The sequence below is a fragment of the Lissotriton vulgaris genome, chromosome 5 (assembly GCF_964263255.1).
Source record: "Lissotriton vulgaris chromosome 5, aLisVul1.2, whole genome shotgun sequence".
NCBI classification, from domain to species: Eukaryota; Metazoa; Chordata; class Amphibia; order Caudata; family Salamandridae; genus Lissotriton; species Lissotriton vulgaris.
The window spans coordinates 292055671-292082155 of NC_141693.1; the positions used below are offsets into that span (position 1 = coordinate 292055671).

Genomic DNA, 26485 nt, shown 5'->3' on the forward strand with positions numbered 1-26485 from the left:
TAAAGTAGCAGGTATGCCGCACCGGTTTAGTCATTTGCTAGCGTAAAATGTGCATCATGTTTAGTTGGGATTGGTGACCGATGAACAGTTTAGCAGAGTTGAGGCAGCATTAGAGATAGACACTAGGGGGCAGATTTATGAGGCCCATGCGCCACGTTTACGCCGCTGTTGCGTCACGCAAGGCGGCGTAAACGTGGCGCATCCCTACGAACGATTTACAAAGTGACGCATCTAGGCAGATGCGTCACGTTGTAAAGCCCTGCGCCGCTTGTGGGCGTTCCGGCGCAGGGTGGGCGTTCCGGGGCAGGTGCGCCTCGCAAAAGTGGCTGAGTGAAATCTATGAGATTTCACTCAGTCACTTTTAAGCCAATGCTGCGTCAAAAGCCTGCGCCTGCTTGAAGTAGGCGTAGGTCTTGACGCAGCATTGTTAAAATGGGGCACCCCCGAGCCTTGCTGGAGCTGCGTTGCGCTTGCGACGCAACTCCAGCAATGCGCCACATTTCCGGCACAGATGCGTCACGCATCTGTGCCGTTTTTGCACCATGGTGCGCCGCATTATAAATGCGGCGCACCATGGCTGGCGGAGCTGTGGCGCACTGTGGCGCATGTTAACTGGCGCATCCCTAGGGATGCGCCAGTTAACATAAATCTGCCCCCTTATCTTTAGGTGAAGTGAGCTATGGTTACGAAACGAATAGCACATATCCAACCTTTGTTGAAAAGGATTTTGGACCTAAAAAGCAATGAGTAGCAATTTCTATGAATGAATTTTCCCAATGGTGTTTTATAATGTTCTGATTATGTAGGATTGTGTGCTGGCCTCTGAAAAAAATATTAGTTCCCTTCTCTGTCTCTTGTAGGAAGGTGTTACTATAACATTATGATTAAGGAAATTATATATGTTAGTATTTGTTTCTGTATCTGTCGATGGTTAACATAGTTCTTCATTATTTTTCTCCCCACCCTTTTCTCTTAACCCCTCACTTTATTTTACTATCCTAATTCACTCTTTTTTCCCTATTTTCTAATGTTTGCGATTATTCATTTGTCTGTTCTCTATCCTGCCTTTCCTTCTTTCCCATCTGTTAAATCTCAGTTGTACAAGTAAAGGAGAAGTGATTGAGGAACCTGGAACTCCAGAAAAAGATGTTAAATGCAGCATGAAGCACAAACCCTGGTCGGTGTCCTCCTATGTGTTACCTGCCGCAGTGTCCCCCACCTTGTCACGTGTTGTGAATCGGAGCATGACATCAGGTCCCACAACCATTCTACCTGGCACACTGACTTTAACGACCAGGCCCAAGGATGCGCTCACCACGCCCAAGCGAAACGCAGACTCTCTGTACCCCTCAGGTGAGGATGTGAAGGTTAGCTGTGATACCTAAGGCTGGAAAAAGTAACATCCGAGATATACCATTGTTGTCTAAGGGACTTTTTTTAGTGTTTGGCAGTATGCTTGTTGGCCAGACAGGTCTTTGAAGGGATAATTTACGGTCCCCCTGCAGAATACCACCTGCAATTGTCACAGCTATAAGGCAACAACCATCTGCAATTCCACCCTTTCTTGTCCTGTCTCTGATTGTAAATAAACGTGTATTTAGCATATTACTTCTGAGTATTGACAGCAATACATAGAAGATCTTCGCACACTTGGGTGAGGAAATCTGTGCCTTCACCAGAGAGGCTATTTTGAATGCACCCCATGGACAAAGTTATTTGTTTTTCAAAAACAAACTCCCCAGCAGGAAGTAGACTTCGAAATACAAAGTACAAATGCTATGACGTGTTGACACTTTTCCACCAGAGAACTGGCAAGGGCGGCAGCATTTGTTTGGTTTCCTGTTCAGGACTGCCAGATTTTCCCTACCAGTCCCAACCAGGAACAAGCATTTGCAATGCAATCAGTCTCGCATTTGTGAAAGTTAGAGCTATTGGTAAAGTAAATAATAATGTTTTTTTACGTATGCTTATTTGTTTGCAGTAGAGTGCATGTATGTTGTTTGTAGTGGTAGTATGTTGTTTGTACTGGAATTGTTAGCTGTGGAATTGTGGTGGGTATTTGTGTTTTGGAATTATGTGGTATGATGAATATATATTGGTGAGAGTTATATAGAATATATTGAAAGTAATATGGAGAAGGATTGGTGGTTTGTGTATGAAGTGGTGAGTGAACACTGGCGACAGTAGTTGCAATAGTGTGTGAAAGAGTGAAAAAGGGTAGAGAATGTTGAAGGCGTAAAAAGAGGCCGTGTTTGTGTACGTAGAAGACCCCGAAAGCAGAGGAAGGTAATGTGTGTTAGAGGTGCTAATTTTTTTAATTCATTGGTGATGAAACTGTGCTGAAAAACATGAAGTGAATGAGTATGAGAAATGATGGATTAGTGTGTGAGAGTGAGACAGTGTTGTGAGAGAGAGAGAGGGGAATAGATAGAGAGAGAGTGAGAGAAAGAAAGAGAGAGAAAGAAAGATAGAGAATGAGTAGTGTAAGTGTTAATTAGAGGGCAGTGGAAGTGATAGGTGGGTTTGATCTGAGGTTTAGTATTTATAGGAAGGTAGCCTGTGTTAGTAGGTAATTTGGAGAGTAGAGATGGATTTTGAGGGCGTTACGTGTGAGGGTAGTGGAATTGTGAGATGTTAGGGGGTAGTGGGCATGTGAGATATAGATGATAGAGGTACTATTTTGTTTTAATTGTAATTGCTAGTTGTGCGCTGAAATTGTGTGTTTAGTGTATTTTTGTTTTGGAATTATATGGTATGGAGATTAGATAGTGTTCAGAGCTGTACTGAATATTTCAAAAGTAATTTTGAGAGGGTCAGGTAATTTGTGTATTAATTGGCGATTGAACACTAGAGAGAGTAGTAGAGAAAGTGTGTGACTGAGTTAAAGAAGGGGAGAGAAGCTTGTAGATGGATAAAGAAGTCGTGTTTATGTATGTTGGATGTAGACAAGACACTCCTTGATGCGCTCTGAGAAGGAATAATAGCAGTAACTGTTTGAAAAGTGATGGTAGAGTCTACACAAACTTCAAGTTTGTGAATCCTTATGGCTGGCTTCCAACTTCTTGACTTCAAATAGATGATAGGCCAAGGTGGTTGCCTGCTTTGACCTGAAAAGGCTCTTAGTGAAAGATATAAGTACAGCACAACAAAGTAACTCCCACCTACGTGGCACTCACCAGTTGCTCTTTGGAAGGGTTGGCGCCCCCAGGGACTAGGCGCCACCCATTACTCCGCCATATGATTGGCTGGCCTGCTGCTTCACAATATTTTCATTGGGCAGAGCCTTAGCAGCCAGCAACCATTGGCTTTAGAGTTGGTTAACAGAAGAGTGCTATGCACAACAACTGACATAGAAGAAGGACAAATAGACACAGTGATGTGAATAAGGGTCATAGGAAGTGAAGAGAGCCTATGGATTACAAAAACACTGATTGTATGTTTAGTTATGGAAATAAATCCCAATCCCGCCAGTCGGATTACAAACAGGCATGAACATTTCTTGCCTGTGGGGTCATGATATAAACCTGCGAGAATCAGTAAACTTGTTTTTAATTTGTGTCTAATGGGCACCATTAGTTCGGTGCGTCTGCTACATTCTGGAGAAAATTGTCATTTGTTGAAAGCATATCACTTCCATGATCACTGAGCAATAGTTATGGTGGTGCCTGATGACCGGGTATCAACAAAAAGGGAGAGTAAGGGAAATTTAATTGGGAAAAACACTCCCAGTCCCCTGGGGGCAGATATCCAAAAAACAAAGAGGGAGTATCCCCAGGACACAGTGTCCTAGTGATTCAAAATGGAGAAAGACACAAAATGGAGAAGTTTCCTTAAGAAACCCCTCACTCACCAACCTGCTTGGTGACATGCTTCATCATCGGGATCCACTCAAGTGGCCGAGAGCCACTTGGATGTGCTTCGACGTCTGCAACTGAAGCGGAGCTGTTTTTTTATGAAGGAGTAAAAGTGTTACAAGTGAGTGATTTAAAAATATCTTTGTGATAATCCTTAAAATTTTTATGTGGAGTCACAAGATATAGTAAAATCAAGTGTGATACTGGTGTTGGCTAGATTGACCAAAAAGTATCAATGTTTGTGTAGAATTATGGTCAACATGTTTCACCCTTTATATGCTAGTGCAAGGTTTTCTTCAGGACCAACTGTGCGAATCGGGAGGTCTATGCACGCTAAGGCGTTCCCTTCCCTGATCCACCAATTTGCCAGACCTTGCACTTACAGTTAGGCACCCTTACAGCCTTCTGTGTAAGTAAAATTCTTGAGAAGCTACCTAAGGTTCAGCCTCATGGAAACCGTTAGGGGGCTGGTTATAGAGGCATTGTCATATAACCATCAAGCCCACCGGAAGACCTACAGAGGGGGCTCAACGGAATCCCAAAGAGTGTATGTTTAGTTATGGAAGTAAATCAAAATCCCGACAGTCGGATTACAAACAGGCATGAAAATTTCTTGCCTGTAGGGGTCATGATATAAACCTGCGAGAATTAGCTAACTTGTTTATAATTTGTGTCTAATGGGCCCCATTAGTTCGGTGCATCTGCTGCATTCTGGAGGAAATTGTCATTTGTTGAAAGCATATCACTCCCATGATCACTGAGCAATAGTTATGGTGGTGCTTGATGACCAACAGGAATCTTGCATGACAAAGGAGGGGCTGCATAAGCATCCACTTTACGTCACTAGCCACTAGGTTTTCTGGAATCCGATGCCAGTGTTCACCACTTGCATGGTGTCATAAACCCTGTCTCCTGGGGGGCAGGGGGTCGCCATGCACGAGCGCAGTTGTAGCTGTCTTGGCGGTCAATTACGTTGCCTGTGTGTAAAGAAAGTCAGAGCCAAAGTAAATTAAAACAGGAAATGAGATAAGGACATACGTTTCAGCCCTCACCTAAGCACAGTTTGTTCTGTGCGACCAGAGAGACTTCCCATGCAACCTGCAGAGTAAAGTTAGGCACACGGCTGCCATGGCAAAACATGAAGCATGGCGGCTGAGATAGAGGCATTGTGGGGATCAAACAACAAAGAAAAACAAGTCACAAAAAATACAATAATCCAAGATAAACACGAAGTGCATTGTTCGAGTAGCTGGCAAGCTGCAAAAAAGAAATAGTGCTCACAGATTATCATAAATAACTGTAAGGGGCAGAGCACACGTAAGAGGGGCAATCCATATGGGAGGTTACAAAAGCCCAAAAGTAACTAGTACTAGTAAGCTATTTAACCCAACAAAAGCCAGTGTTTACTCAGGACAGAAAGAGGAACCAATTAAAAGATGGGCGGTGCTCCAAGCCCATATTCTAGGTTCAGCATGTCTTGAAGAGACAGCACATGTGCTGCTTAAGAGACCTAACATATATGATGTAATAGCTGCCCTAAAGAATGTGGACGGTCTAACATACATTGGCCTAAGACCTAGTAGCGGCACTTTTTAAAACATATTTTGTGTCTGCCATCGTCTACATGAGCCCCTGACTCATTAACATCTGAGTGATCAATTTGCCTCCAATGGCTGTAAACTTCCTGTCTGAAAGATAGCTCTCCTCTCTAAGGCTGTAATTTTTGTGTCTGTGAGATAGCTTTAGTAAGACTGCAACCTTTGTGTTTAAGGGCTCGCTCTGCAACCTAGGCTGTACCGTGTAATGTCTCAGTTATAGCTCTGCTGCCTAAGACTGTAACATAGGATGCAAGGGATTTTGTCTCCCTTTGTGAAGATTCAATTTACCACTATTTCATATGATCACCATAATATGTCCTTGGACCTGCAATGACATCAGAGTGAGAATTAATATCACAATAGGTAAACATTTCCAAATAAATGTAGAATTAATAAAATAACAGGACTTTCGAATATGCACATATTCTAGACTGCTAGTAGGTGCACAGGTAAAACCGCACGACAAGTTCATTGCCTTACCCGTTTGAGAGCCTGAAGTATTTATTCAGTTTTCTGTACACTGAGCACTGCAGGAAATGCTGAGTCAAATCTCAAAGAATGTTTCCGGGTAGGGTTCCAAGGTAAAATCCTCAAATAAACAGCCATGGTAAATCCCTCTTATATCAATCCCTTTATGACATTGTCAAAGACACATTATCAGAAAACTAGACAATCTAGTTTACTAGATGAAAAATCGAATATAAATGTAGGTATCCAAATTTATGTAGGTAATATGGAGGTCCCTGAATTACTCAAGTGAACACGTCTTCCAGAAACAAAGTATACATCCCAGGTTGCATGCAGAGACTTTTTAACCCATTTTTACAGGTTACAGTCAAATTTTTACATGTCACAGAATGGTATGTGATGTGTTTCAAAATACTAGGATTGGCGTATGGTACCAAGAATGCACGATGACGCTTACCTATGTTCACTGTGACAAAGACTACTACTGGAAGCACAATCCAGAGTCACTTGAAAGCTGTGCAGTTTTTAAAGGGAGGACAACTCTGCAGATGGCACTTTCTTGTTCAAACATCATTAGCAACTCAGACATGACTTCAGAAATGCATGACGTGGCAATAGATTCTTCCTTGCCTCTTGCTGAACTCTGAACATCATGAATGCGACCCAGTTGAGTATCCATTTACCCCCACTCTCCATCACCCCTGGTTGTTTAATGTATACATAATACCCACAATCGCCAAGGAACCGGTTTATTAATAAAGGGACATTACAAGTAGCCTAGCAATCCCGATGAGTCTGGTAAAAGGAGCTACTGCTGTATCGGGATAAGAAGTGTTGTGCAAATAATACATTGCCTGTTTCCCACCCAAACTGCCCTCTCAGACCACTCCACATTTAACATTTCAGCACAAAAACCAGCTGAAACCCTTTGGTGGGAATGTGGTCATAATTGGAGAAATAAACTACACCAATTGATACAATAAAACAAATGTCCCTGGTTATTCCCCATTTCTTATGTCCCAACCCGTGATATCCCTGTAATACTTTATCCCAGAATAACCAATGCACCAGTATCTGCAATGATAGGTGTGAAATTACTACATGGTAAATACATTGCACTCAAGGGCCTTGAAAGCAATACCAGTTAGATTGATGGAGGCAACAAGCTCCAGCTTCAGAATCAAGGTGGGTCAGCAGAAGTCCTTCAGGTGCTCCACAAAATAATGTTGCACTAGGAAAGTGCCTAGCTTGCTGCGGGCTTTTTCTGGCGCTAGGTTGCACAGTAGCTTTGCTAATACTATGTTATGTTATGTGTATTTGTAAAGCACACTGTCACCCGCGACAACCTCTAACATATTGAAGAGGTTTTGTTGTGTACCATTATAACCTTTTGTATTAGTAGCACCCACAGTGTATATAAAACACTCATGGGAGCCTGGTTCACAACTTTTTGGTGGGACCAGGCGTGAGGTCATGCGAGCAGCTCTGTCGATTTACGATGTCCATGGAAAAGATCTAGGATTGAGCGCTAACCCAAGACAATGGATCCAATAATAAGTCATTCATGTATTCCTTTTGTATAGAACCAGTCAACTGGCGCAGGACTCTCTCAGAGCCCTCCCTTGAACCCTGAACAAAGGGAACACCTCTTTGGTGGGTGACTGATTTGTCTTGACAAGGGTGTCACTTCATCGTAAAAAGGGTTGTCAAAATCTGTTTACCAATCCTTTGCAGTCATGGCTGAGTTACATTTCCTCAGTGTACAGTTGATATGCATGTAAATATGTGCTATACCATGCATATTTTAATATGAACCACACATTTTTAATGCATGCATCCATAAACTTTCAGTCACACCTCTCATGCAATAAATTCCTAAGGAATGCAAATGTTGCTTTAAGAAGCAATGCACTCGTATTGCTCTTTTTCTGTTTGGAAGTAATCAAGGTAATATCATGTTATGTTTATTGCTCTAAAGCAGGCTGATGACGATGTAAGCGCTATACCAAAACAAAAATAAACTAGATGTAATCACTAAAGGAAATATTAAAATAAATTAAAGTAATCTTACCTATTACAAATCAAATGCATCTGTTCCACATATTAAGAGGTAGTTAACCATATAAACGACTCAAAATTGCAAAAGTGTAAAACAAAAGGAGGGGGTGGTAAGCATAGTTGGTACATTAAAAAGGACCGTTTTTCTTGCAGTAAGGCACTGATGAGAGTGGGAAATGGCTTGCAATACAGCCTCATGTGTGTATATGAGCCCCAAAAGCATCCTCCAGACACATTGATCACTCTTTGTAACACCAGGACATTCAGAAAGCCAGGACCTGGCAATGTATCGAGTTGGTGCTCTCCGATCATGAATACCTGCCCCATCCCCTCCTCCTTCTCTGATCAAAGTTATTAGCATGCACACCAGCTTCTTCCCTCAGGCCCAGGCTGATCTGTGGCGGTATAAACAATGTGCAATGCTGGAGGTCTGAGCTCCTAAAATAATACATTCATGCTCCTTCACATGCGCCCCGATAAATATATTTTTTTTAGAGGAGTTATACCTCTGGCGCTGTTAGGACCTCCTTTGATGTGTATCACTTTAAGTTAGAAGTGGATACCGTGAGCATTCTGTATATTCCTTTAGGGTACATATATATATACTTGTTTGTGTATGTAGTGTATATATATTGTAGATGTGATGTATATATATTGTATGTTGTATTGTATATGGAGATGAATGCTAGTTAGGTTGTTACATGGTTGTACAGTCTTTTTGTTTATATATAGTAATTGTTGATATTATTTAATTTTCTTCTTGTGCTCCACCTTGTCTTTTGATTCGTATATATGTCATTATAAATTTGTGAACATTATTGATTTCAAATATTTGTAACCAACAGGATAATCAATTATATCTTGTTTGCAATTAAATGTTGGATTGATCCCTTAGTACCAATTTCTTTACTTTTACATCATTTGATGTCCCTTGCTCAGGTATGGGAGGGTGATTTGGGCAGAACCCCTACATATTTTTCTCTTAACAAAAACACTTATGGCCAGGTATTGCCGAGACCCAACCCCCCCCCCCCCGCCCCCACCCCCATGAATGCCCTCGGACCCTCAAACCTGTAGCTCCATCATCCCCCATTGCTAAAGACAGCAAACATCACACTTTCTAATGCTTTTTGAGTTAAGGGTCATAGACCCCTGTCCGTGTTTGTTATGTGATAACTCATTGAAAAGTGCACTCAATATCACTTTACAAATATTATATGAGGAAACCCCATAAAAAACGTACAGTATTATTTACAATTTTGATGGATGGCTAACCTTAACATAGACTCAAATACATGGAAATACCTAGCCATATCTAGCCTTCCCCCTGAGTATCCAGCATTGAGTGTACGAGTGAGAACATGATCAGTCAACCTGTGTGGGCCCCTTCCTCATGGGAGGGCCCACCCCTTGCATCCCACCCCGGAGTAAGATTGTGCAGGGGACCCGTCTACCAATCAGGTTACCTACCTCGGGCAGCCCCTATACTCTCATTCTTCTCCTAAGGATCTGTGCTAGCTTAGTAACCACGTGCCCGTGTGGAGATTGGCCATCAGGGCCTGTTGGCAGCGAGCACTCCCACACCCCTATACCCTGAAGTCTTCAGCCGATTTGCTGCAAGCACCCCTGGAGGGCCCCGTGAGACCACTGTCTCACCGATCTCAAGTAAAAAGACGGCTTCTATGGACCCAAAGTGCCCCACCAATCATGACCTCACCCGTCAAACTAGGATACATCAATAGATACGACAAACAAAACGCCAAATAGCTGAATAAGAAAAGTTAATGCCCATCCAATAAAAAAGAGCTAACAAAAACGTCAACTTAAATATTGCGAAGCTGAAAGAGAAAATTACTTCAAACTTGAGACAGGAAAAATTAAACCACGAAACAATCTGCTGTCTAAGGGGAAGGTGTGTGGGACAAACAAAAGTAGTTCTGGTTCCCCGATTGGGGGACCAGTGGCATCCTGTTGGCAAAGCGGACAAGCAGAAAAAAGACTACTTCAGCTTTCCACAGCCCCTTTTTATGGGTGGGGCCCGGCACGAACTTGAAAGGAAGTGACCTGGAAGTGCGTAGACTGCTTCTGGGTCACCGCGCACCCGAGGCACAATCCCTGATGCCAATACTGGCTGGTGGCAGCAGCATCACACGCCGCAGCCCGCAACCTCTCGGGCTGGTCTGACGCGACCTCCATAGGCGTGGCTCCCCCAATGTGGGGCAACTTGTCATATGGCCAAGTATCGCTGAGACCCAACCCCCTCATGACTGACCTCGGACCCTCCCACCTGCACTTCCACCATCCCTCATTGCTAAAGACAGCACACACAACACTTTCTAAAACCTTTTGGGTTAGGGGTCGTAAGGCCATGGCCACATTAATTATAACAAAACAATTCACAATAATTAGTGCCCTCAATATCACTTGACATAATTATACACAGAAACCCCATAAAAAATGTACAGTGCCATTTACTATTTTTAGGGATGGTTAACCTTAACATAGACTCTAATACAATGAAATGTCTTACCGTATCTAGCCTTGTCTCTGCATATCCAGCATTGAGCCTAGGAGTGAGGTAGACTGGTCATCCTGTGTGGGCCCCTCCCTTAGAGAATGGAGCCATTCCCTTGCATCCCGCCCCCAAGTAAGCTTGTGCAGGGGGCCCGTCTGTCTGCCAGTTTCCCTACCTTGGGCACCCCTCATTATCCCCCCAAGGGCCTTTGCTAGCTAGAGGCCCATGTTCGAATGCGGAGATTGGCTGTAATGGCCTGTTGGCAGAGAGCACTCCCACACCTCTCAGCCTCTAGCTGACTTGATGCAAGCACCCCCTGGAGGGCCCATGAGACTGCTGTCCCACCTATCCCAAGTAAAAGATTGCCTTCTAGGGACCCGAAGTGCTCCACTAATAACTGGCCTCCCCCCACGATGGCCATGTCAAAGTGGCTGATGTACACAATTGTGAGGACGTTTCCAAGAAAAATATATAATTACCAAGTTTAGAGAGGTGCACCCCTATCCTGGACAAAGCCCCTTGGATGCACCCATGTGGGATAATACGCAATCTTGGCGATCTGAAAAGCTTATCAACTTTCTTACTAAGCCGCTTGATGAACTGATTAATGTTCCTGACAGACCCACCCCTTCTCCATTGTAACCGTGGGATGATGTGGTACCAAGCGATGATTGACTGAGGGAGTGTCTTTTCCAACCAGCCCAATGTGCCAACATGGCCCTCCTTGCCCATGGAAAGATACATGGTAGCCCGCCTGGGGGCCCAATCCTCGAAGCTACCTGCAAAATAAACCTTCTTAACCTGCTGCACATAAGAATTTCCTATTACCAATACTTCTGTCAACTCTGTCACCTCAGCATGCACCAGGTTTGGACAAAAATCCGGCAGTCGACTTGGCACTTCAGACTTTCCACCTGTGTCACAGGGCAGGAAAATTGGGAGAGAAGGAAAACACATGACGGTTAGCAGCAATCCTACAGCATGTGAAAACTAACATAACTCATAACAATTGGAGGACCATCTGCTGTTCCTCTGCTCCGCCTGACCCGAGATTCCCATTGCTGTTGCCGCAGTGGCTAACCCAATCCTGAATGAGTGAGAACCGAACTCCATGGAGTCAAATCCCGCCGCCTCTGAGCGCCAACTGAAGCACCTTGGAAACTGAAATCTCATCAAGGGAGACACATCGGCATGCACTAGGAGGATGCCCCCATGCCCCAATGGGCCTATGAGCCAAATAATTTGAGGTCATCCACAGGACAGCAGGAATTGCCAAGTGCCCTATGCAAGATGATGTGGACACGCCTGCTTCCCTGTCTTGGAGCCAGTAGCGTAATAGTAAAAGAACCCTCCAAACATTGCACATGGGCCAGCTGCAGTCCCCCTTGAATGTCCTTGTTCTTGGCCATCAATTTGCTATCCCTGAAAGCTACTAGAAGGCTAGCGTATACACTCACCTGAACATGCAGGCCTCTTCTGCAGACCTACAGATATTACCTAGGATGCACAGGACTGCCGCCAGCATGCCGATATCAATGGGGCGTCTGGCATCTTGCTTGGTCCCCGCAAACACTGCCATCCTTATCCTTTCCACACGTGGCCCCTGTTGTCACCTTGTCATCGGCTAGAGATGAATCTTGCCCTACGCTATCAGATATTCCGGAGATTTCTGAGGAGGAATTTACCAGATTGGGTGGTAGAATTAAATCTGGTTCCCCCTCTGATCCTATGAGGCCGCCCCAATTTATTGAATCACTTCCGCTTTTTCGGCAGCCGCTATGTCAAATACTAAACCTGTCCTTCTCCACGGCTACCGTTCCAGGGGCCTGGAAACAGGCCTGGGTATCACCTATTATCAAGAAGCCTTCGCTGGACCCCTCAAAACCTGAGAACTTTAGGCCAATTTCACTTCTTCCTTGGGTGGCCACGATTGCAGAAGCCATGTTAATAACACCTTATCCCAATTCCTGAGCTTCCAGAACATTCTGGACCCGTCACAGAACGGTTTTCAATCTGGCCATAGCACCGAAACGGCCCTGCTAGCTACCACAGAACATCTTCGGGCCGTCCTGGATGCTGGTAAAAGTGCAGCGCTGATTCTGTTGGATCTCAGCGCTGCCTTTGAAACGGTGTCACATGGCATCCTTCTCCATCGTTTGGAGGCAGCAGGGGTCATCGGTACTGCCTTAGAGTGGTTCAGGTCATTCCTGACAGAGAGATCTTTCCGCGTGTCGGCCCCTCTGTTCCTCTCTCAATCCCACTCCATCGGACAGGGGGTCCCGCAGGGCTCAGCATTGAGCCCGTCTCTGTTTAACCTCTATGTACAGCCTCTGGCTGCTGTCGCTAAGAAATGGGACCTTACGATGGTGTCCTATGCAGACGACACCCAGCTTGTCATCACCTTAGCTGAGGGACCATCATTAGCGGCTACCAGATTCAGAGTCGGGATGGCAGCAGTGGCTCAATGGATGGCAGAAAATTATTTACAACTAAACGCGAGCAAAACTGAGGTTATGCTGGTAGGTAAAAATACTGGCCTTTGGAATGAACATTGGTGGCCAGCACCTCTTGGTCCTATGCCCATGCCTAAGTCAGTGGTGAAGAACCTGGGGGTCTGGATGGAGTCCACGCTTAGCATCCAGCCCCATCTAAGATAACTGCTGCTACTTGTATAGGACTGCTAAGGGGTCTTAAACCTCTCTTAAAATTATTTGATCCAGTAGTACGACAGCTTATTGTGCAGTCTACTCTACTCTCCCATCTAGATTATGCTAGCTCTCTGCTTTTAGGGGCTAATAAAGCAGAGATACGGCGATTACAAAGAGTTCAAAATTCTGCAGCCAGAACTCTGATAGGTCTCCCCCGCTACTGTTCGATTGGGGCTACAATTCAAGGGCTGCATTGGCTTCCGATTGACAAGCGGATCCAGTTTAAAGCTCTTTGACTATCCTTTAAGATTTTAAAATCTGGCAGCCCGGCGCTTCTGCGCGATCTTATGAGCCCGTATGTTCCTCACCATCAGCTGCGTTCGCTGGGACAGCACACGGCGACTGTACCGCGGTTCAAACGCTGCCGTGCAGGGGGGCGCTCGTTCTGTCATCTGGCCGCCAAGATATGAAATTCTATGCCGGCACAGATCAGGGGCATGGACGACCTGCTCGCTTTCCGGAAAGCCATCAAAACTTTCCTTTTCTCCTCAGTATAGGATATAGGCCTGACTGTTTCTGTGCTTTGACCTCTCTGGACTGTTGTACTTGTAGATCTGATAGCGCCGGGACGCCCCTTTGCTGGGGCAGCTGTGCGCTTTAGAAAACTTCTAACATAACACATAACATAACATCCCTCAAGACTGGAATGATCTGGTTACATTTAGGTGACCACGCATTCTAAAAAAGAAGAAAGTCACTGCCATGTGGCATCACTCGCAAGCTACAGGGTGCCCCTTATCCCATAGGGCTCCCAACAATGACAGACCAGAAGAAGATGAAAGCTAAACCCTCCCCCCTACAGTATGCGTTGAATGCCCCCTCATAGGCACGCCTCATCCTGGGTGCTAAACTGGCATCCACGAGGCCCGGTAGGCTTGGGCATCAAGTTGCCACAAATGGTCCAGAAAAGGTGTCAGGAATTAGACTGCATCTGAGTGGTAAGACCTGAAAACCTGCAGCTTGAAACGAGATAGAGCATCACCAGCATTATTCAACACACCCGTGACATGCTTGGCCCTAAACAAGGCATTAAGTTTCAAGCATTGTAGCACAATCTCCTTCAGTAACCGGAGTATCATCTCACATTTGGCTGCTTGTTGAGCAATGCATTATACCACCATCATATTATTTAACCAAAACATGGTTGAATTGTTGTGGAACTGGTCTGGCGAAATAGACAACACCACCAGGATTGGAAAGATTTCAAGGAAACCAATGTTGGTGACCAGCCCAAACTCCACCCAGGTAGGAGGCCAGCATTGTGCGCACCAAGCCAGGCCCAGGATGGCAGAAAAGCCTATGCTGCCTGCAGCATCCTTGAAGAGATCTAGCTCCTTGCTGGCCCTGCCGGGGCTGAGCCACACCACCATGCAATTGAAGTCCCTCGGAAATGCCAGCCTAATGCACATGTTCTGCCGAACCTTGCTTGACAAACTGGTGTAGAGTTGCTTCTATCTCAGGCCAACCATTGCCTGTGCAATGGATAACGAGAATGGTCAGACCATGGGAATGAATCTTAAAGTGAAATTCGAGCTTCCCAACCACCTTCTGCAACTGATGTAACATGACCTTCTTTGTACCCAAACAATCCTGCAAGGCCTGGGGAACGTTAGGGGAGCTGTGACACACCAGCCTCTGAATCTAGTTCAGTCCCAAGGAGCTCAATGCCCGTTGCAGGCCCCACAGTCTTGCCTCTTGCTAAGGTAACCCTAAATTGCCTCATTAATGCATTGAAAGACTCCAATGCATTTGTGCAGACCAGGACAACTCAAGAGGAGGAAATCATCCAGATAATCCATGACTCACAGGTGGCCATTTCTCCGCCTGAATGCCCATTCGAGGAAGGAACTGACCTTCTCGAAATAGGACCAGATACCGAGCAACCCATAGGCATGCATTTATCAAAATAATACTCCCTCAAGCTGGAAACCTAGCAGGTGAAAATCCTGTTTGTGCACAGGGAGTAAGCAGAAAGCTTATATGTCTGACATTTTCAGGGGAGTGCCTCGCCCCAACTCTTGGATCATGACACTCACCTGGTCTAAGGAATCATACCGTACACAATATAATGTCCAATCCATTGCCTTGTTTACTAGCTGACCCCTAGGAGCGGAGAGGTTACATATTAATTTAAACTCCCCGGGATCCTTCCTGGGCCCTACCCCTAAGGGAGAGCAAAGCCTTCCAGGGGTACTAAATCATCCGGGCCGCCCTCTCTCGCCAGACCCACCTCCTTGACAATCTTTGCCTCAGCTTCCTCCCGGCTTGACCTTAGGGACTGCTGGTTCTTGCAGTAGGACATGCCCACACATCCCAGGGCTGGTATCTGGAAACCTTCTCTGAAACCTTCTAACAAGCCCTGGGCTGCTACCGGGTTACTCTGCACATTAAGCCATTGGACCATTGCCAACCAATTGATCGGGGAGGGGGCCTTGACTAAAAGTGGGTCATCAATGCTGTTTTTTGCCCCCTTTATCCTTGGACTTCCTGAAACACTTTGACTCTGGATGTGAGGACAAGCAGCAGAAGGAGCAAGCGTGTTTGAACTTGACTGTACCGTGAGGCCTGGAACAGGAACGCTTGTTGAAATCCCAACATGCCTGTCCCCCCTCCACGGGCTGCAAAAGGAACCTGAGCGAAAGGGCTGACTGGGGGTCAGCGTCCAGGTGCTGATCCTTCATTTGGTGAAGCCATAGGACAACATCAGCTTGATTCCAGTCCAAAGTGGGGCAAGTTGCCTTAACCCTCCTGAACTCTCAGTCATACTCCTTCTATCCCATGCCCCCATATTTGTCATGTGCGCATGCAATCCTGCTTTGGTCACACGCCAATTGCATGCCCAGATTATTAAAATATTCAGCCAGGATTGCCTGATGAATCGAGAACCCTATTAACCAAAACACTAACGTTTCCTCCCCCCTCTTCTTGTATGGCCAGTGGTCGCAGTCCCTGGAATGAAAACACTGCTTGCACTGCTGTGCTTCCTCCCTAACAGGCACATTTATTATTTATTTTATTATTTTATTTTTAAGCTTGTATGGTGCAAACAGCTACCCAAAAAGGGTTTCCCGGCGCCTAAGAACACAGCATCATGGATGGAAGAATATAGCGGGGGTCGTTCAGGTTAGTGATCGAACAACATTCTGGTGTAAGTCAAAATTGTCAACATATGCCTCTCTCCAAATTTTTTTATTCACCTCAGCCATGACATGCGAGCCAAGCTGGTCATGTCCCGACTGTACCTCCCCTAAACCTAAACTCTGCAACAGAGTTGTCGTGCCTGGATTCGGAGGATCCTGGGCCTTTGGAGCAGCCCCTGTTGCTGCTGCACTGCGCTGTGCACCCTCAAGTAGGATTTTGCCAGCCACTGATGGCCCCTGGCTCGTCGCCCGAGTAACCCCGGTGACCTGACACACTAAGACCCCTGATGAGGTGCCTGGTACCCCTGCCAATGCAGCTGGGCCTGTTTGAACAACTTGAGGCACTGACACCTCAAAGTGTACGACCATCCTCCGAGCCTTTTCAAGATCATCGCCTCCAGTGGCAAGACGACCCCCCCCCCCCCATTTGGGGCCAGAAAGCATCCTGCACCTTGAAAGCCATGGCAGAACGTTGGCCAGATTGGTCACTAAATCTGGCGGGCTGGGAGACCCCATCTGAGTCACCCCTACTGCCAAACAACTATTGCCACTCTGCAAACTCCCTCCACCAGCTACTGCACCCATTACGGCTAAGACACTAATTTGTGCTAACACTGGGCCCAAGGCACCCGGCCCCCAAGGCAACTCCCTCGGCGACGCCTCCACTGGCACCCCACTCTCTCCTCTCCGAGGGAGCAGCTACTTCCTCGCCGGGATGCGCCCCAGGGAGCCTCTCTACCCCCTTCTTGCAGTCACCTAGCTCTCTTCGGGACAGGGGGAAAAGCTGACTTAGGGGCCACTGCCGCTCTCCTGTGCCTCTCCCCTGATGACTCCACCACCCCCCCCTGCCTCTCCGCAGGTCGGCGCTCCCTTAATGCCACCCGGGACTCATCCATAGCATTCATCCTGCGCATCATAGCGTCCAAAAGCACTTTCATGAGCGTGCGCTTCGCGCCCTTCTGCACTCTCCCTGGCATCTCTGCACCCACAGAAGAATCAAACAATGCCCCACAAAAAACTGCACAAAAAACAAACCATGCCTTCTAAAATACGGGTGAGTAGGTAATGCACAAAACGTAACACTCACAAGCCACAGAATCCCAGGAAACCCCTGTAGCCCATAAGACACCACCACTTCCCACAACACAGCACAGGGAAACCCACCTACTTTTCAGTCCCCCGAGCAGCAGTGCCACAAGCCAAGGCTGACCTCCCAGCCAAAATCAAATGCCAGGCTTAAACAAGCATTGGCATAGCCAATAGGTCTCGCATTTGGGACCTTATAAGTGTTTAGCCATGAAACAGTTGGTGTTTTTGCACCAAGGATATTCTGCTGCATAACTAAATACTTATAGGGTCCAAAAAGCGAGACCTATTGGCTATGCCAATGCTTGTTTGTTTTTTGTTGCTGTTTTGTTTAAGTTGCTAGATCTACAATAGCTGGACATGGTTTTTGTTAACAGTTCTTTGCATTAAATGAACTTGTTTTCATTGCTCTGAATGTTGTTTCCATTCTGGTTGTAGGAAGCAGTCATTCCTGGGGAAAGCGTGCACTGACGGCTGGTGTGTGTGCCCAGTGAAAGCGCGCACTGACGGCTGGTGGTGTGTGTGCCTGGTGGAAGTGTGCACTGACGGCTGGTGGTGTGTGTGCCTGGTGGAAGTGTGCACTGATGGCTGGTGGTGTGTGTGCCTGGTGGAAGCGTGCACTGGCCGCTGGTGAAGTATGTGCCTGGTGAACTCGTGCACCAACGGCTGCTGGTGTGTGTGTACCTGGTGAAAGTGTGCACTGATGGCTGGTGGTGTGTGCCTGGTGGAAGCATGCACCGATGGCTGATAGTGTGTGATGGCTGGTAATGTGTGTGCCTGGTGGAAGTGTGCACTGACGGCTGGTGGTGTTTGTGCCCGGTGAAAGCGTGCACTGATGGCTGGTGGTGTGTGTGCTCGGTGAAAGCGTGCACTGACGGCTGGTGGTGTGTGTGCCTGGTGGAAGCGTGCACTGATGGCTGGTGGTGTGTGTGCCTGGTGGAAGCGTGCACTTACAGCTGGGGGTGTGTGTGTCTGGTGGAAGCGTGCACTGACAACTGGTGGTGTGTGTGCCCGGTGAAAGCGTGCAATGACGGCTGGTGGTGTGTGTGCCTGGTGAAAGTGTGCACTGATGGCTGGTGGTGTGTGTGCCCGGTGAAAGCGTGCACTGGCGGCTGGTGGTGTTTGTGCCCGGTGGAAGCGTGTGCTGACAGCTGGTGGTGTGTGTGCCCGGTGAAAGCGTGCACTGGCGGCTGGTGGTGTTTGTGCCCGGTGGAAGCGTGTGCTGACAGCTGGTGGTGTGTGTGCCTGGTGGAAGCGTGCACTGACAGCTGGTGGTGTGTGCCTGGTGGAAGCATGCAATGGCGGCTTGTGATGTGTGTGCCTGCCTGGTGGAAGCGTGCTCTGACGGCTGGTGGTGTGTGTGCCTGGTGGAAACGTGCACTGACCGCTGGTGGTGTGGAAGCGTGCATTGACGGCTGGTGGTGTGTATGTGTTGTATTCTCTTCACTTATGTTTTGCTGTATCACTTTAAGTTTAACATTCCATTTCCTTGATGTCATTATCCACTGTATTCTGCCCAGTCAGTTAGCTCTCTGCTTTCTGATGGGATCACCAGCTTTTCTCTGTAGTGCATAATAAATGCCTTATAACCTTCCATGATCTCTCCATCTTCATTTACATCAGTATGCCTGGTGGAAGCATGCATTGACGGCTGGTGGGGTGTGTGCCTGGTGGAAGCAGGAGCATTCACAGTGATAGAAGACACAAATGAAACTGACTAAGAGTAGACGGGAGGGGGAGTGCAAGCAGAGGAGCCTCATTACAGCAATAAAAACACAGATGGCAGCTGTGCACGTGCACAAACTCGTGAACGCAAGCTGGAGGCCAGCAAAAGCCCGTGGTGGCACTTTTAAAAGCCACTTACTAAATGTCTCGAAGAGATGCTGTCTCAGGCGAGATCCAAAAACGATCTCCCAGCCAAAATCAAAGTGCAAGCTGTGAAATCTATTTACTAAGAACCAATTACAGGCCCACAAGTCCCTTCCCCCTCACCAAGGCCTCCCGGAGCCAGAGCCGGCACCATGGGCACGTGCACCATGGTCAGGTGAGTAAAAACTCAAGTCAGTGCGGCTCCCGGCATATGGCCAGATTATTACTGCTGACTTGGTCGGGGGAATGCAGAGAGCGCAGCGGACATATCAACAGTGTGCCTGCAATGAAGAGAGACAAAAGCAGAAAAATGCCCAAACAAACAAAAGTTGTTCTGGTACACTCAACGGGGGATTAGCGGCTTCATGTTGGGCGAAGTGGCCAGCGGAAAGGTACCACCTTTGCCATTCTGCAGCCCCTTCTATGCACGGGCCCAGCACAAACTGGAACGGATGTGACCCAGAAGTGCTTAGACCGATTCAGAGTCACTGCATGCCTGAGACCCAATCCCTGACGCCAATACTGGCACACACCACCTCCCCCAAACTCCTGGTTAGTCCAATGCGACTGCCATAGGCACAACTCCCCTGATTTGGGGGTGCCTTGCCAATTATTCCTGAAAGAAGAGTACCACTTATGGCACCTAAAACAACTGCATCCCTCATAGCTCCTTAGAGAAATGTATCACTCTCAGCTCGGTAGATCAATATGCCACTGCTAGCTCGATAGAAGAATGTATATAGATATTTAGAGGAATTTATCAACCCTGGCATATGTCTAATGCACCGGTGGGCCAGACTCTGAGCATTGCCATTGGGTAGATTTCAAGTAATTTTTGTATCTACTTACTTAAGATGACGTCTATGCTTTTCTACTTCCCAACACCTAGGTTTTTGGTTTGCGGTGATCCTCATCCTGACTATCCTCGCCATCTCAGGAGTCGCCAGTTTTGTCTTTGTTCTCCAAAGATGTTCGAAGAAGAAGGGTCCAGTTGCAGTCAGGACTAACGGTAAGTCTTGCTTGAGCACACCATGCATTTCTGGATATGGGCTACGAGGGGTCCAAGGAATTTCTGCATACAACAAAACTTTTTTCCTTTGGAGCTCTCTCTGTTCTATTGAGGTATTCTAAGCTCAGGGCGTAGCTCTGGGGTAGTGGTATTTGAGGTGTGATAACCCCTCTAATAAATTGATTCTGTTGGGTTTAGTTGGGTCCAGGGGCCTCCATGCGGGCTAGAAGTGTCTGTGGTTGGGTTTCCACTAGGATTAGCAGCCCTCATAGCATAGACACAGACCTCTGTGAAATTCTGCAGAGCTTGTAAACGCCCTCCTCTCTTCTTGTCTCTCACACAAACAGCCCAAGAATAAACAAAGGACTGGATGGCTCTTATATGGTGCAGAGAAGCCTTTAAATTTAAAACTATTTTTCATCTATTTTGCCATTTCAATATCAGAGATGGTTGGGAAATCTCTGTTCCACACCCCTCAAACTATCTGACTAAGCTACGCCCCTAATTAAGCAGCAGTGGGAATGGAATCATTTGCTCCAGGAACTCATTGTCATGGAGTGGATGGAGAAAGAGTGCAAGGTGTGGAACTAGGATTTGGCTAATTGATCATGGTAACAGAGCAAACTAGGCTGTCTAGTGAAATTTACTTCTACAGTCTATCATGTCACCACTACATTAGTACTGACACATCTTCACAACACAGTCATATGTTTAATGTTGCATTACCAAAAGTTCTCAGAAGGGTTTCTATATTAGTACCGGACAATGACGGCAAAACTTGACTGAACTTCTATATTTTATTGGGAGAGTATAGTGACTTTTCTTCAGGACAGTTATCCTTGTAGTAGAACAGTACCAGCACTTCCGTCGCGACCTGTCATAGTAGAACTTAGTAGAACTGTCTGGCATCAGTACCAGCACTTCCCTGCAGGCTTCCATAGTTGTAGATATATATATATATAAATATATATATATAAAAAAAAAATAAAAAAAAAATATATATATATATATATATATATATATATTTCCAACAACGTAGGAATGCCGCACATGAGGGGATTCACACACACGGTCCACCGGCAGTAGCTTCGCGGTGAGAAACATTCAATCTCCTGTGGTGCCATACGCGTTTTGAGCGTCCCTGCGCCCTTGTTCACTGGCTGCACAAACAGGAAAACAGTCAGCTGAATTACATGCACGTGTTTATTTGATTGATTGTTCGAGTCACGCCCCAATGGGCTGTGGCAAAGCATTCTGGTATTTGCTGTTCCCAATGCCACCAACTCCATGCATTACCCCAGTGGGTGCCCCTGTGATTCTGTTTTAAAATAATGTCCCAAGTGGGTGGAGAGAGATGAACAGCACCGCTCGGTTGCCAATATTCCCAGTGGATCAGGCCCCCCTCGTCCTCTCTTGCCGCTCGAGTTCCTGAACAGCTGAGGTCCGCCTGAAGCAGCGGCGGGGCATTCCCGTGGCTGGACTGGCCACATAGTAATTCCAAGAAAGGGTTGCCCTCGTAGGAATGCCGCACATGAGAGGGTTCACACACACGGTCCACCGGCAGCAGCTTCGCGGTGAGAAACATTCAATCTCCTGTGGTGCCATACGCGGTTCGAGCGTCCCTGCGCCCTTGTTCACTGGCTGCAAAAACAGGAAAAAAGTCAGCTGAATTACATGCACGTGTTTATTTGATTGGTTGTTCAATCTGGGGCGGGATTCCAATTATTTAATAAAATGCAGTTTCTTTGTTACCAGCTTCCTGTCCATTCATGCCAGTGAACAAGAGCTGCCAAAAGCTCGAAACGCGTATGGCGATAAGGAGTGCGGAGTGCCTGCTGCTAACACGCCCGCCCACGAAGTGGTGTGATTCTGGAGGTGTGTGGCTCCCCACATGGGCAACTGTGGTGGAGATATATATATATATATATATATATATATATATATATATATATATCCAAAATCGATTCCACACAATGAAAAAAGGAATGTCCAGGCCAGCTTTGCAGTTTTCAAAGAGCTTTAATTCTTAGCTCCTTCCCAACGCGTTTCGAGGTAAAACCTCTTGATCACGAGCGTGAGTGTGAGTGTTTCCATTGCTTAAGTATGGTCACATGACCTTCAAACAACATGGTAAACAGACTCGTGAGAAAGTCACTAAACATTTGTTAGCAGTCATTGCAATGCACAAATAAACGCAAATACAAATAAAATAAAATAAAAATAAATAGCACATATTTTTAAATGCTTTTTGAAAAGAAGATAAATAAATTTTATTTTATTTTATTTTTATTTTTATTTTAATTTTATTTTATTTGTATTTGCGTTTATTTGTGCATTGCAATGACTGCTTACAAATGTTTAGTGACTTTCTCACGAGTCTGTTTACCATGTTGTTTGAAGGTCATGTGACCATACTTAAGCAATGGAAACACTCACACTCACGCTCGTGATCAAGAGGTTTTACCTCGAAACGCGTTGGGAAGGAGCTAAGAATTAAAGCTCTTTGAAAACTGCAAAGCTGGCCTGGACATTCCTTTTTTCATTGTGTGGAATCGATTTTGGATATCTGGGGAGTGGCTACCCCGTCCAGGCCCTCCGCTGCAAGGGGCAGGGGTCCAGAGCACAAAATTATCTTTGTATATATATATATATATATATATATATATATATATATATATATATATATATATATATATATATATATATATATATATATATATATGTATAATTTGAACAGTACAAGCTGTGCCAAGGAGGTCTATTGAACTCTTTGTGGGACAGAGCCAGCACTTCTCTGCAGGTCCACCTTATCATAAATGGAAGAGTATCTGCAGTTTTCTGCATGTAGCAGACTCTTAGTAACGAAGTTGTTGCCCCAAAACTAAGGTTGGCACTTGAAAAGATCTTACACATATTGAAATATTGCTAAAAGTTCAATAGACTAATTGGAGCGCAGAAAGCGTGCATTGTATACACCTGTTTTGAAAACTAAAAATAATTTTTCTTCATACTCATCAAACAATGTGAGAGAAAAAACACTCCCTATTGATTTAATTGTTCAGTACTTACATTTTGTAAGAATACTAGGAAAAAATACAAGTCTGTATCAGGACACAATTAATGATTTATCATTTAACAACTAAAAAACAAAAACAAAGCTTGACCACAGCCTGTTATTGTCATGTTAACCAATGAAACATATCTAGGTAGCATAGAAATTACACATTTGCCACTATATTTGCCCACAACTCATCCAGCACATTCCATCCATATGCCTGACACACCGTTGCCCTGAAGAACATGGGGACGTTTACATACTTTCCTCTCTAGGAAACCTCCGTCTTGCTTGCTCACCCTGCATTAAATGCTACAATGAAAAGGGACTGATGTTGTCCTAGCTCTTTAACTGTGCTGTGGTCTGAACGCACACCAGAAATTGATCTTCTCTTCTTTGACTTGCAGGGACAAATTCTTGTCGCATCCCTATCCAGGAAGAACAGACTGATTTGGCCTCAAGTCTCACCAAGACCCTGGATAGCGGAGATCCCTAAATGTTGAAAAATCTGTGTTCTGTACTGCGGGCGCAGAACAGAGGCAACTGCCTCCACATGTGTCTGCTGGCATCCAGTGGGCCTATGTCAGAGGGACGACAGAATGTACTTCTTCAAGACCACCATTGTCCTCTTTGAAACTGACTTCCGACAACTCCTTTTGCTCAGAAAGAGCATTGACCTTGTGCCCACTTCCTGCATGGTGACACCCCTTTACTTACCCTAATATCCTTGAGGTACTTTTTTGCAGTATTGACTTATTTTCCCAGTCAGATATGATTTGAGGATCTACTGATGTGTATATACAGACTACAAACAAAGCGGTTTATTTTTACAAAAAATAATGTGAATATTTGGACTGTTCATTGAATCCAAGGGCTTTCCTGGCACCACTGACAGATTACACATTTTATTGTTACCCAAATCAATGGTATAATTATTTTATTCACCTAAGAAGGCTGAAAAGTTGAGTTGACATGGCACAGATGTAACTATCATATTGGGTCCATACTCTTTCTCCGGAACAGTTAAAGGCAGATGTTTGTTCATCATTATATCTATCTAGGAAGGCATTATCCAAGTTGATCTCAGTTGAACTTTTCGAAGAAAGCAAGATAAACCCATGGTGCTCACAGAAGAAGGCAAGGTGATCTTTGGTGCTCTTATAGTCTCCCACCTGTGCATTTACGGTCAACATACAGCCCTCACTATCTATTGCTCTTTAGGACTTGGATTGGGTTAAACTCTCAAGCCATCCACGACTGATAATCAATCTGTTTTTCCAGAAGCTTGGATACCCGGTGATTCCACCCATAAAGAAGATCGGCTTCTTATTTCGTCCCTCTATGTTACCTTCATCATTACAGCCAGTAATTGATAGCTTGTCTTCACTTCATCCAACAATAACCAATAAACAGCCCAAATGGCTCCCAACCGCTTTAATGAATGGAAAACAAGAGTTGGTTCAATGGTCCAGTCTGGATCTATGCTCTATCTAATAATACAGGGCCTGGTGAAATTATCCATCCAGTTGTTTCTAGCCGATTGGAATATTTTTTCTAACTCAATACGAGAGTAATTTGCTTTTGGTATTAAACTGTTGGGTTGTTTCAGAACATTGTAATTGTTTATTAAAGTTGTTCATGTCAAAATATTTTTCTGAAAGACAGATGTAGTGTTGCCGATGATTAGTTTTCTTTTTTTTCTTCCATACAAATCCAAATATATACTTTTGTATAAAACACCAATATCACACAGGACTCCTACTAGCATCATAGTTTGTAGCATTTACCCCTGAAAAGCACTGATGCTGAGTATGTTGCTTAGTTTTTGTTTTTTCAGTGTGAAATGTCCATCAGATGCTCAAAAATAAGTGATTTTCTTTTCCTAAAGTGGAATATGTAAAATTAGATAGCTTCTGCAAAAAATGTGAAATCTTTTAATTAGTTTCTAGGTTTTTATTCTGGTGCTGTAACATGACAGGGGCACTTGAAAGAAAAAGAGCACACAGGGGCATATTATCAAGGGATTTATCTCTGCTTTTTTGGCTTTAAAAGCCAAGAAAGCGGAGATAAAATTATCTCCCTATCAGCAACAGGGTGCTAACACGCAAAATCGCATGTTAGCACCCTTTTTCTCTACGCTTCCCCTTGCATCTCTAATGAGATGCAAAGGGGGCGTTCCAGAGAAAAATAATAGGAGAAATGTTGTTAAGCGACATTTCTCCTATTATCAAGGATATCGCTAACCCTGTTAGTGATAAAAAAAACAGCGCTAACCGCGGTTGGCGCTGCTTTTTTTACACCTGGTATTTTCCTTACTTAGCCATGATATCCAATGGAAGGTGGATATCATGGCTAAGTTTGTGAGCCCCTATCATCAAGCTAACGCCAAACTTCGAGAGATTATCGTTGGTTTTCCAGCGATAATCTCTCATTTGGCAGTTAGTGCGAGGATTTTTATCACTTCTGAGATAAGCGTTGCTAATAGCACGCTATCTCAGTGATAAAATTCCATGCTACTCGGCGATAATTATCCTAGCGCTAAGTGCGCTTAGCGATAATTATCGCTGGGGCTTGATAATATGGCCCAAAATTTCTAAAGCATTAAGAAGTCAAAAAGTTATTTTTTGCTCTAGCAAGCAGGTTCCAGGTATACACTGAAGTGTAGAGAAGATAGCAATCTTGAAAGCTGCAGCTGCACACCACCGAGATCTCCCTAATGTGCAAAAGAGAGAAGAAGTGTGTTCCACTTTGCGCAACCTTGGTTAAATTTGTATCCATTATACATCTGTATGCTATGGCCCTTTCTTTCTGACTACCCTGGAATGAGGTGCCATATTTACTGCACCTAGGGCCAGATGTACGACCATGGCATTTTGCGACTCGCAAATTGCGCTCAATGGCGAGTCACAATTTGCAACTCACAAAATGCCATGTACAACAGTGTCTGAGACACAGTTTGCGATTCCCAAAAGGTGGCAAATTGCATGCCTCATCAATATTCATGCAGCTTTCGCAATCTGCGACCCCATTGGGAATGGCTGGCCCTCCCAGATATGGTGGCCTGCTGGGCTCAGCAGACTGCCATGTCTGGGACTGCTGTTAAATAAAGCAGTTTTTTTTAAATG

At 45.3% G+C, this 26485-nt stretch overlaps 1 protein-coding gene across 1 annotated transcript in view; it reads left to right on the top strand.

Annotated features, from left to right (window-relative positions):
* Positions 1-25015, top strand: part of TNFRSF4 (TNF receptor superfamily member 4) — a 94323-nt gene extending 69308 nt beyond the window's left edge. The window contains exons 5-7 of the mRNA XM_086921471.1: positions 1097-1353; positions 20186-20305; positions 23768-25015. Coding sequence (XP_086777597.1) covers positions 1097-1353; positions 20186-20305; positions 23768-23856 — 466 coding nt within the window. The 3' untranslated portion in view covers positions 23857-25015. The remainder of the gene's footprint in view (positions 1-1096; positions 1354-20185; positions 20306-23767) is intronic.
* The last annotated feature ends 1470 nt before the right edge of the window (positions 25016-26485 follow it).